This window comes from Sminthopsis crassicaudata, chromosome 1 (assembly GCF_048593235.1).
Source record: "Sminthopsis crassicaudata isolate SCR6 chromosome 1, ASM4859323v1, whole genome shotgun sequence".
Classification (NCBI taxonomy): domain Eukaryota; kingdom Metazoa; phylum Chordata; class Mammalia; order Dasyuromorphia; family Dasyuridae; genus Sminthopsis; species Sminthopsis crassicaudata.
The window spans coordinates 246,661,741-246,674,686 of NC_133617.1; the positions used below are offsets into that span (position 1 = coordinate 246,661,741).

The 12,946-nt window shown below is 38.4% G+C and overlaps 1 protein-coding gene across 1 annotated transcript in view; it reads right to left on the reverse strand.

Annotated features, from left to right (window-relative positions):
* The window catches only part of B4GALT6 (beta-1,4-galactosyltransferase 6), an 87,902-nt gene extending 75,600 nt beyond the window's left edge, over nt 1-12,302 (reverse strand). Inside the window, exon 1 of the mRNA XM_074277204.1 lies at nt 10,873-12,302. Coding sequence (XP_074133305.1) covers nt 10,873-10,987 — 115 coding nt within the window. The 5' untranslated portion in view covers nt 10,988-12,302. The remainder of the gene's footprint in view (nt 1-10,872) is intronic.
* Between the last annotated feature and the right edge of the window lie 644 nt (nt 12,303-12,946).

Consider the following 12,946-nt stretch of genomic DNA (forward strand, 5'->3'; position numbering starts at 1 on the left):
AAGGTGGTGTATGTAGGTGTACCTGATCTAATGCTATATTATATAGCAGCAGTCACCAAAACCATTTGGTATTGGCTAAGAAATAGACCAGTCGATCAGTGGAACAGATTAGGTACAAAGGACAAAAAAGGGCACATCTATAGCAATCTAGTGTTTGACAAACCCAAAGATACCAACATTTGGGATAAAAATTCATTATTTGAAAAAAACTGTTGGGAAAACTGGAAATTAGTATGGCAGAAACTATATATGGATCCACACTTAACACCATATACCAAGGTAAGATCAAAATGCGTCCATGATTTAGGCATAAAGAATGAGATCATAGATAGATTACAGGAACAGAGGATAGTTTACCTCTCAGACCTGTGGAGGAGGAAGGAATTTATGACCAGAGGAGAGCTAGAGATCATTATTGATCACAAAATAGAAGATTTTGATTACATCAAATTAAAAAGCTTTTGTACAAACAAAACTAATACAAATAAAATTAGAAGGGAAGTAACAAATTGGGAAAATATTTTTACAGTTAAAGGTTCTGATAAAGGCCTCATTTCCAAAATATATAGAGAACTGACTCTAATTTATAAGAAATCAAACCATTCTCCAATTGATACATGGTCAAAGGATATGAACAGACAATTTTCAGATGATGAAATTGAAGCTATATCCACCCATATGAAAGATTGTTCCAAATCACTACTGATCAGAGAAATGCAAAGTAAGACAACTTTGAGATACCACTACACACCTCTCAGATTGGCTAAGATGACAGGAAAAGATAATGATGAATGTTGGAGGGGATGTGGGAAAACTGGGACACTGATGCATTGTTGGTGGAGTTGTGAAACAATCCAGCCATTCTGGAGAGCAATTTGGAACTATGCCCAAAAAGTTATCAAACTGTGCATACCCTTTGATCCAGCAGTGCTACTATTGGGCTTATATCCCAAAGAAATACTAAAGAGGGGAAAGGGACCTGTATGTGCCAATAAATGTTTGTGGCAGCTCTTTTCATAGTGGCTAGAAACTGGAAGATGAATGGATGTCCATCAATTGGAGAATGGTTGGGTAAATTATGGTATATAAAGGTAATGGAATATTATTGTTCTGTAAGAAATGACCAGCAGGATGAATTCAGAAAGGTTTGGAGAGACTTACATGAACTAATGCTGAGTGAAATGAGCAGAACCAGAAGATCACTATACATTTCAACAACACTGTATGAAGATGTATTCTGATAGAAGTGGATATCTTTAACATAAAGAAGATCCAACTCACTTCCAGTTGATCAATGATGGACAGAAACAACTACACCCAGAGAAGGAACACTGGGAAGTGAATATAAACTGTTAGCACTACTGTCTATCTACCCAGGTTACTCATACCTTCGGAATCCAATACTTAGCGTGCAACAAGAAAATTGGATTTACACACATATATTGTATCTAGGTTATACTCTAACACATGTAAAATGTATGGGATTGCTTGTCATCTAGGGGATGAAGTAGAGGGAGGGAGGGGAAAATTTGGAAAAATGAATACTAAGGATAATGTTATAAAAAAATTACTCATGCACATATACTGTCAAAAAAATTATAATTATAAAATTAAAAAAGGAACTCACAATAAGATTTCCTATTTTAAAAAAATCAAACCTGAATGAAAATTCTAAAAAGCTTTGAACATGTAGATTTTAGAGTTCATAAGGTTGAAAACAGAAAGACAGTGCATTCATTTACGCATGAATTCTGACTGGAACATATTAAGAAAAATGAAAATAAAAAGAGGTCAGAGCATGGAATACGACAATACTGAAAAACTCAAAAAAATGTTTTTTTTTTCCTTACTATAGCATTCTAATTGAATTTCAGCATAATATTAATAGCATGTTTTTAATCACATGTAAATGAGAAAAGCAAAAATGGGGGCATTTGTCTATAAGAAAGAAACCCTTAAGATTTAAATCAGTAAACAAACCATTTAAATTTTTTCTAGTTTTATTTTTCTGATTTTAAGAAACAATTCACATTTCTCTGGCTTTGTGTCACTCTAAACTGGACTATACTTCTAGCTCAGAACAGGTAGAATCAAATATAAATTCCTTCATTTAGTGGGCCTTATATACTGGCCCCTTGACACCAATCTTCTCACACCTCTCATATCCTTCACTCTATGGTCTAATGCACCCTCTACCAAGCACATACTAAGTGTTTATTAAATGCTACTTGACTGATCACTAGGAAAATGCCTATGGTAACCATATGAGTTGAGCCCTAAACTACAATTGATATACTCAAGGAACCTAACTTGCTGCTTCTTTCCCTAGAGAAGGAACCAGAGAGACAAGACCTTTATCAGAAATAGCATGCTGGGGAGCCTCATAAGTTGAGTGTTAAATCAAATTATACTCTACTGAAAATCAAGTGAAGGCTCTTGAGGATCCTATGATTAGATAATGATTACTAAGATTCAAAATCTCTTAAGAAAAAGAATGATCATGGTTTCCTTTCCATCCTCTTCCTTACCTTGAATTTTAGTATCTCTTGTAGCTAACTACTTGAATATCTATATTAATAGAAGTTCCTAGAAGGAACTTTCTCTCTCTAATCCATGCTTCTTAAGGGGAAAAGGGTTAACACTGGCCCTAGGGTCCTTAAATATCCTGAGCCCTTAAACATTCAACCTGTAAGGAAGGAAAATGGGAAATGCCTAATGCAGTACAATAGAGTTAATAATTAGTACAGACAATCTAAAAGCAATTGGAAAAGTACCCCAATATTTGTGCAAACTGACCCAACTATGCTATTAAGCATATATTCCCAAAAGATAAAAGAAAGAGGAAAAGACATAATACATATAAAAATATTTAAAGCAGCTCTTCTTTTGTGTTAGCAAGCAATTTAAAAGTAAGGAACTTCCTTCAATTGGAGAATATCTGAACAAAAAATATGATATATAAATGTAGTAGAATATTATTATGCTGAAAGAAATGGTGAAGAGGACAGTTTCAGTGAAACCTCCAAAGGCTTGTATGAACTGATGCAGAATGAAGTGAGAGCACTACAAGAACAACTTATACAATAACAACATTATAAAGTCAACAAAATGTGGACCCACATTTAACACCACCTACTAAGATAAGATCAAAATGGGTCCATGATTTAGGCATAAAGAACGAAATCATAAATAAATTAGAGGAACATAGGATAGTTTACCTCTCAGACTTGTGGAGGAGGAAGGAATTTGTGACCAAAGAAGAACTAGAGGTCATTCTTGATCACAAAATAGAAAATTTTGATTACATCAAATTAAAAAATTTTTGTACAAACAAAACGAATGCAAACAAGATTACAAGGGAAGTAACAGATTGGGAAAACATTTTTACAATTAAAGGTTCTGATAAAGGCCTCATCTCCAAAATATACAGAGAATTGACTCTAATTTATAAGAAATCAAACCATTCTCCAATTGATACATGGTCAAAGGATATGAACAGACAATTTTCAGATGATGAAATTGAAACTATTTCCACTCATATGAAAGAGTGTTCCAAATCACTATTGATCAGAGAAATGCAAATTAAGACAACTCTGAGATACCACTACACACATGTCAGATTGGCTAAAATGACAGGAAATAATAATGATGAATGTTGGAGGGGATGTGGAAAAACTGGGACACTGATGCATTGTTGGTGGAGTTGTGAAAGAATCCAGCCATTCTGGAGAGCAATTTGGAACTATGCCCAAAAAGTTATCAAACTGTGCATATCCTTTGATCCAGCAGTGCTACTACTGGGCTTATATCCCAAGGAAATACTAAAGAAGGGAAAGGGACCTGTATGTGCCAAAATGTTTGTGGCAGCCCTTTTTGTAGTGGCTAGAAACTGGAAAATGAACGGATGCCCATCAATTGGAGAATGGTTGGGTAAATTGTGGTATATGAATATTATGGCATATTATTGTTCTGTAAGAAATGACCAACAGGAGGAATAGAGAGAGGCTTGGAGAGACATCAACTGATGCTGAGTGAAACGAGCAGAACTAGAAGATCATTATACACTTCAACAATGATACTGTATGAGGATGTATTCTGATGGAAGTGGATATCTTCAACATAGAGAAGAGCTAATCCAATTCCAATTGATCAATGATAGACAAAATCAGCTACACCTAGAAAAGGAACACTGGGAAATGAGTGTAAACTGTTAGCATTTTTTGTTTTTCTCCCCAGATTATTTTTATCTTCCGAATCCAATTCTTCCTCTGCAACAACAACAACAACAAAATTCGGTTCTGCACATATATATTGTACCTAGGATATACTATAACATATTTAATATGTATGGGAATGCCTGCCATCTAGGGGAGGGGGTGGAGGGAAGGAGGAGAAAATTTTGGAACAGACAGGAATACAAGGGATAATGTTGTAAAAAATTACCTATGCATATGTACTGTCAAAAAAAAATGTTATAATTACAAAATTTAAAAATAAATAAATAAAAAATAATGTCAACAAAATGAATCACTCAAGAATTCTATCAAGGCAATAATCAACTATGATTCCAGAGACCAATGATGAAAATAATCATCATCTCCTAATAGAGAAATGATTAATTAAACATGCAGAATGAGACACGTTTTTGTTGTGTCCAATATGGGTATTTATTCTACTTGACTATACATTTATTACAAGACTTTTTTTTCTTTTTTCAATCATCTGGGGGAAGAGGCTGGGAGAGAAAATAAATTCTTATAAATTAAAAGATTAAATATTTTATTATTTATTATTAATAATAAAAATAAATTTAATTTTTAAACATAGGAATGGCTATTTCATTTTCCACAACATTTTAGAGATTTAGAACTTTAAAGATCTAACCAAATTCCTTCATTTTGTAGACTAGGAAACTGAGGTCCCAAAAGATAAAGTGATTTAGACAGTAAGATAATAATAGAGCCAGGACTAGGACCCAAGGTTCCGGTCTACTAATTTAGTATTCTTTCCAAAATACTTTGCTTCTAAACTGGCACTATGAGTCAAACTAGCCTGTTTCATCCAGTAATGATACTGAACAATAGTGATACATGGTTAAGACAGGAATAATGAAGGATACTGTTTCTCTAGGAGCAACTGTCTCCCCTCCCCCACCATACAAATCAATAAATCAAATATTTAATAGCTACTATGTGCCAGGCATTCTGCTAAGTCTAAGGATTCAAAAAAATGCAAAAGACAATTTTTGCTCTTAAGGAGCTCAAAGTCCAACGATAGATACAACATGCAAACAACTATGTATAAACAAGCTATACATAGGACAAGTGGAGATAAAGACTAGAATTAAGAGAATTAAAAAAAAAAAAAAAAAAAAAAAAACCTTCCTGTGGAAGGTAGGGTTTTGAATGGGATTTGAAAGAAGTAAAAATATGGCAAAAAAAGAGAAAGAACATTATACATAAATGGACTACAGCCAGTGAAAATACAGCCTTGAGAGATGGGATGTGCTGGTTTAAAGAACAGTAAGGGGGATAGTGTCACTGGTTCACAGACTCCATATAAAGACAAAAAAGATGTAAGAACAAATTATGGTGGTCTTTGAATACCAGAGGGTTTCTGATTTCCAAAAACTCATCCCTCCCTTCTCTGCCAGATATACCAGATGCTTAGGGTATCCCCAGTTCTGAGTACCGTGTCCAGCACAAAATGTTCATAGATTGACAGAAGTAATGCCTTATTATACTCACATATCACAATTGTGTAACTATTCCCAGTCCAGCATATGGATTTTGTTTCCGACTGTTTTCTATTAGAAGCTCCGATGCAAATACTTTGGTGACGACAGGACTTTTCTCATAAGAATTAATAACTAATAATTAATAATCCATAACAATGGATCCAGACCCAGTGTTAAATACAACAATATGAAGAAAAACAACTGACAGACTTAACAGTTCCAATTAAGGCAATGATTAACTCCAGGGAATTGATGATGAAACCTACAAAATGAGACATAACTTTTCTGGACATGATCACTGTATCCATTTGTTTTGCCTGATTAATGATTTATAATAGAAAAGAGAGTTTTTCAATGAGGCTGCAGGGAGAGGATAGTGATAATGATGCCCAAAAGGAAAAAAATAGTTTCAATTAAGTTGTTGTTTTTTTGGGGGGGGCATTATGCACAGAAGAGAACTGAATAAATTTCAGACAAAAATAGTCTACAAACAAGCGGGGCACCTCTGGCATTAATATATTGAATTTATGGTATTTATTTAGCAACTGATTTTATGTTTTATTGTAGAAGTGATAGGGAGCCAACAGAATTTAAAGAGGAAAGTAAAAAAATCCCTTTGCCAACTAAATAGAATAGAATGGGGGTAAGACAACCCACTAGCAGGCAATTTCAACAATCCAGGCAGAAGGTGATGAAAGCCTGCACCAGAGTGATGGCAGTATTTGAGATGAAAAGAAGGTATTTCTAAGAGATGCTAAAGAGATATTGTCAGGTCTTTGGCAAGAGATGGAATAGGGAAGAAGGGAGCAAGGTTAGAACTACTAAGGAGTTAAGGATGTGAGCCCAGGTGACAGGGAGGAAAGCATTGCCCTCCACAGTAATGGAAAAGGCATAAGGGGGGAGGGTTTGGGGAAAAGATAACCAGTTTGGAATATATTGAGTCTAAGAAGTAAAGTAGAAATCCAGATAGTTGAAGATGCAATTCTCTGGCCAAATGTGACTTCCTTGGACAGGCAGTAAAAAAGCAAGTAACCTACATATAAGGCAAGTATGGCCAATGTGTTGATGTGTTTTAACTGTATTTTTTTATTACAAGGTAAGGATCTGGTGAGTAGGATAGTCACTGGGAAATAAGTGATATACAAAGTATCAATATAACATTTGGAAAAGTTTTTTAAAAAGACACAAATCTTGGAAGTGATTAGAAAGAAAGGATAGAGTCTGAACAAGCCTTTCATTTGACACCAGGTGTGATGTTTGATTTCACCTCCATCATCATCCTCATCTTCATCAAGCCCCATGGAGGATAAAATCATCCTGGAGAACCACTTGAGCTTTGCTATTCACATCTCATTCAGTCACCTCAGTTGCATCTGCCTTTCTGATTGAAGAATAGAACAAAAAACTCCCCTGTATTCTCCCTTTATAAAGGGCTCAAAATGTCAACCATGTCTTCATCTGCCACCAGCAGAAACTCCATCATCATCATCATCTTCATTGGGACCCTGCCTTGTACCCTCCGGTATTCTCCCCTTTAAGCTTCTTCTTGTGTGCTATCTTCTCCCATCAGATTGATAAGTTCCTTGAGCTCCTTCTTAGAAATTCTCCTTATTTGTATCTCCAGCACTTAGGACAGAGCATAGGATGTGAAGTGTTTAATAAACACTGTAATAAAAAAATAATGTTTCCTGTATATGCCCAAGAAAGATTTGCCCCCATAAAAAAGTCTCAGTTTGAGTATCATCTCTTCTATGGAAAAGACAAAAACAGTTCTTAATTAGTTTAATTCATAAGTACATTTTGACCCTCTCTTTTTATAATAATAATAATAATGATATATGTATATATATATCCATAGAATTTTCATTTATAGTATCTATATATCTATTAGCAGAGAGGCAGTGTTTCAATTCATGGCAGCAAGGTGGCACAATGGATAGAATAGTGGGCCTTAAGTCGGGGAAAAAACCTGAGTACATGTCTGATCTCATATGCATACTACCTCTGTGACACTGGACAACAAAGTTTGTCTCAGTTCCTCATCTGTAAAATGGGGACAACTACCTCCCAGAATTGTTGTAAGGATCAATGTAGCACAGTGCTTGGCTGATAAAAGGCACTATATAAAATGTTAGCTATTAACTATTACTATCATGTTGTACAGTGAATAGAAAGCCGGTCAGTAAATCAGGAAGACCTGGATCCTTGCAGGCCCACCTTTGAGACCTACTAATTGTGGGAAAGTAACAACCTCTCACTGCTCTAGGAAACTGACCAAATGCTACTGAAAGGGGCTGCCCTGGCCCAATCCTCATCTCTATGCTATCATTGCTGGGATGTCATTGCTAGGACATAGTATCATTACTAGGATGAAGCATATAAACAGTAAGTTTTCAAAAATGTTGAAGGCCATCATTAATTATATTTTTATTGCAAACAATGAAAGTCATATCCTGTAAGTAGACTATCAGAATGATTTTTTTTAAACTACTGTAAAGGCAGATCAGTAATACAAAATTTTAGTCTAAACATAACCTTGCATAAATAACAGTGTCAAGCTAATTGCCATTAGTGACCAGGGAAATTATTTTGAGTTCACAGTTCTGCATCTTATCAAATGATTCAGAGGAACAAAATTATATCCATTCACAAGTTATAATATTACTTGTGACTGCTTTTAAATGATGATGACACATATTAAAACAGACCATGCTTTATAAAACTAATGAAGTCTAATGGTCTTACTATACAAGAAGTCTAATTCCAGACTTTGGATAAATATCACATTCCAATGATAGTAAGACTAAGTCATTTCAACCATTTCAAGTTGGGGCTATCAAAGTTTTTATGGAAGTAAATAAATTGATCTTCTATTATACAATTATACACATATAATGCATGTTCAGAGAAGGATGATTAATAAACTTCTGAGTCTTTTTCTTACAATGGTTTTCAGAATAATTAAATTTTGAAGTCATATCCATAATATTTAATGTATTTGTAAAACATTACATAAAAATATAATAATTAGTAAGTAGTTAAAACTACCAATTCAAAGAAAAAGGTAGATGAGCATAAAGGATCCTCAAATAAAGTGACTAGGTTCAATTCACTAATTTTTCATATGGCTTGTAAAGAACTTAAATTGCTTTCAAAAAATCTGATTGTTGCAAAATGCTATTAAATGAATAATATTGTAACTTAAAAATTAGATACTTTTTCTTCAAGGTTTCAAAAATTAGACATCCCCTAGAAAAAGGATTTTAAAGAATCAGATCACAAAGCATAGATTATTATAGATTTTGAGAAACTGATTTGTTAAGATCCAAAAAATGACAGATTTTTAGGAATAGAAAGCTTACTATGGTTTTTGCCTTATAAATTAGTAATTAATTCTACTGAGCTTTTTTTTTTTTTTTTTTACTGCTAGTGAAGTCAATGCCACAGGATTTTCATTTAATGGAATTAGCTCAGCTGAGACTGGAGTCAAGTGCAATGAAATGGATTATGATTGGGTGCCTAAAATTAGAAGGACCCGAGTTCAAATCTAAACACTTCCTAGTTGGAACCTGATCGTGTTATTTTACCTTTCTCTATCTAAGTTTTCACAATAATAATAATACCTCCTAAAGATAGTGTAAAACACTTGGCACATGGTAGGACTTTAATAAATGTTTTACTTCATTTCAGAAAAACAATTATAGTGCTACGTCCAAACTATGTCCAAAAAAAAAAAAAATTAAGATACATCAAACTTCAGCGAAATTTCAGGTTTGCCAGACATCAGATTTTAATGTTTTTTCTATCCAAGAAAAATAAATATCAAAAAAAAATTCCATTCTCAAGAATGTTAATACTCCCTGCTTTCTGTGAGACTACTTCTTCCCCTACCCCTCATCACTCAAACCAACCATAATTCAAGACCCTAGAGTCAGGTTAACCTGAGTTCAAATTTTGCCTCACTTATTTGGTAGATGTATGATCCTGTAAATCACTTAGTCTCAGTTTCCTCATGTGAAAAAGAAAGATAAATATACCTTACCTCCCAGGCTTGTTGTAGCATTAATATAGCACAAAGTGCTTTGAAAATTTCAAAATCACTCCATAAAAGCACATTATGGTTTCTAGTAGATTTCTAGTTTTGAATTTGAGGGCAATCTATAATTTTTAGGACTCAAAAACTTGTAAGTTTAGGTGTTTTCCAAATATATATATATATATATGTTCACATTATATAGTTGATGGTTTTTAACACATGTGATGGATAAAATAGAAAACTTTTAAGTAAGAAATAAAATCAGCAATTGGAGAAATATAGCAAAACTACTTAAAATACATTATGTATGGATTCCCATAAACATTACATTCTCCCAGGTACCAGCCATAATGCTAGAATAAAACAACCCTTGAACAATATGATAGATAGTCAAGCTTGTGGAGGAAAAAAAATCCTACGGAAATGACCATTTAAAACATTAAGTAAGCCATTAGTTCTGTATATTAAATTTAGTGTCAAAGAAGCATGAGTCTGTAATATGAATTTTAATATATCAGTGGTTCACTAATTTTTAACACTGTTCTGTTAAACAGGTAGCAGGTGAGAAAATCTATCACTGAAAAGCAACATAGTTACTATCTCCACAAGGAGTAACTGTGTTACCTGATGAAGACAGATTATGGAATTCCCCCTTAAATCCACACAGCAGAGGAATACTGTCATCTGATTTCATTTTGGAAATGCAGCAAATACATTCCAAAACTCTCAGCTACCTAAAAAACCAATTCCTTAGGATTGATTCCTCCTATTTTACTCCACAGCTAAGGAACTAGAGGGTTTGGGGGTAGCACAGTAGTACAACACAATCATGAACACATAAAATAGGTACAGAGGCATTCACAGTGAATTTGTCTATTTGAATCTAGACTCTGAATTTACTTCCTTGAAATTGTCTTATTTCAAATCAACAAAACTGTGACACACACCATATCCAGTGGTAGAAAGTTTGAAGTAAACTACTTCCTAAAGACCCTTACCCCAGTAATAACCAAATTATCTTCCCTATCTGATTTTGCTGGGTGCGAGTGCATGCAGATTTATGACTTCTGGTCTAAGGAGGGAATGCCTTAGCGCTTACCGATTCCTGGGGCCACATAGATGAAGTATAGACAAGACGACGAGAGGCAGAAGAAGAAGATGAAGGCGAGCAAAGAGCGATTGGAGACCCGCAGCAACCACTTAAGCAGAGACATCTTCCTCCTCCTAACTAGCAGAGCAGGATGCTCAACGATCCCGAGCACTAGGGAACTGTCCAGGCCTTACTCTCCCATGGACTGTTTTAAACCACCCCGCAAAATGCAGAGGGGAAGCCGAAGCCGAGAAAGGGTGAAAGGAGCGATCGGAGAAAAAGAAGCTGGGAGGTCTGAGTGATGGGTAGACACAGAGGGAATGAATGAACTTGGCGGAAGGGGAGGGGAAGTGAGGGGACAGGATGAAAGCTAAAGTGGCTGGGGAAAGGGTTTAGAAAAGCGAAGGTGGAAAAGGTGAAAAAGCACTAAAGAACACGAGAGGGAGACGAATGAGAAGGCGCAGGGACGGAGGGAGTTTCTATCAATTAGATACTACGGGGCCGGAGCGCAGGTGGGAAAAGGCAGCGGCGGGAGATCGGTGTGGGGTGAAGCGCAGGAGGTGAGCCCCGGCTTAGCCTTCCCTGCGGAGAAGGGGCACCAAACTGCAGCACGACCCTGCGTAGCGGCGGTGGCCCAGGCGCCACCGCCTCAGATGCTCCAGCCTCGCATCCTCATCTCGAATCCGGGGCAAGGCGTCCAGTTCCCGGGAACTGGAATCTCCAGCTCGGACAGTCGCCCCCCGCCCGGGCTCTCCCGGTTTCCCGCAGCAGCAGCCTCTGCAGCAGCCGCAGCCTCTCCTCCTTCCGCCGGTTTTTCTCTTATCACCGACACTAAAGCAGAAGCCCTGGCCGCCTCCGGCAGGCGCGATGCTCCGTGGCCGGGGGCGTCCCTGGGGGCCCGGGAGGTCTCGGCTGGCCGGTGCTGCGTCTCCTCATGCCTGGCGAGGCCCCGGCGCTCAGCGGCGGCAGCAGAGACCGAGCGACAACGGGGAAAGCCCGGAAAGCAGCGAAGCTGGAGGAAGAATCCCTCTCGGGACTGGCGCACAAGCTAGTGGTCCTGCAGCAGCCGCTACCACCGCTTCCTCTTCCAGGTGCTGTCCCGGCCGCAGGGGCAGCAGCGGCGGCGACGGCAGCATCCCCGCTTCCCAGCGCCGGGGTAAGTCGGCTGGGCCCCGGCGCCGCCCCCGCACGACGCGCTGGCAAGTAAGGGAGAGATGTGAAAGCGACGGGGAGACAGAGGCTGCGGGAAGTGGGGCTCCTGCTCGCAGGAGGAAAGGAGGGTGGGGTGCGAGGTGACTGGGCGGCGCCGGAGCCGCGCCTCTGCAGGAGGGAGGAAAGCGCTGGAGCAGGGGGAGGGGGCGAGCAAACCGGGAAGACTAGCGGACGCTCGCGGTTCCCCTGTGGGACTCCCCACGTGCCCCCTCCTCTCCGCGACTCTCTGCAGTGAATTTACCGCGGAGCCGGATCGGGGGTCGGGGCCGAGCGCACCACTCAGTAGAGAGGGGGGAGAAGGGGAAAGAGTACTTGATCCTCATTGGTAACTGCGGAAAACCAAAGGTCTGGCACAAACACCGTAGTCGGTGCCATCTCCTATCTCAGCCCAGGAAAAAAAAATGCCCTTTAATTTGCCAAACAAGCCAGCCCTTTCTTTAACCATCCCCCTCTCAACTTCCGCCCCCAATTCGTGTTTCTGGTCTATTCCGCGGGAGGGAGGGGAGTCGAGGGGAGGAACCCGCGTCCACCTCGTGCGTCACCGCCCAGCTGCCTCTGCTACCACTCCTCTCTGCCCTTGGGGTCGGTCAACCCTCTTGGGGCCTGTAGGCGGAGCTGCCCCCTTCTTGGCTTCGGGTCTTTCTGAAGCTAAGTATAGGGTCTTGAGTATATTATTGCTGTGGTACGGAAGGGCTCTGGGTCACAGGTGATGCCATGGAAGTAGTGCTCTGTAACACTGCTGGGCACCCCGGCTCCCGTTCTCCACGTACACTCCTTATATTAATACTAGATTTAGCAGGCTTGCAGATGTTCGGTCTACAGGTCAGTCTGAAGAGGATGTTACAATTTAGTGGCGGTCAGTAGCCCCGAC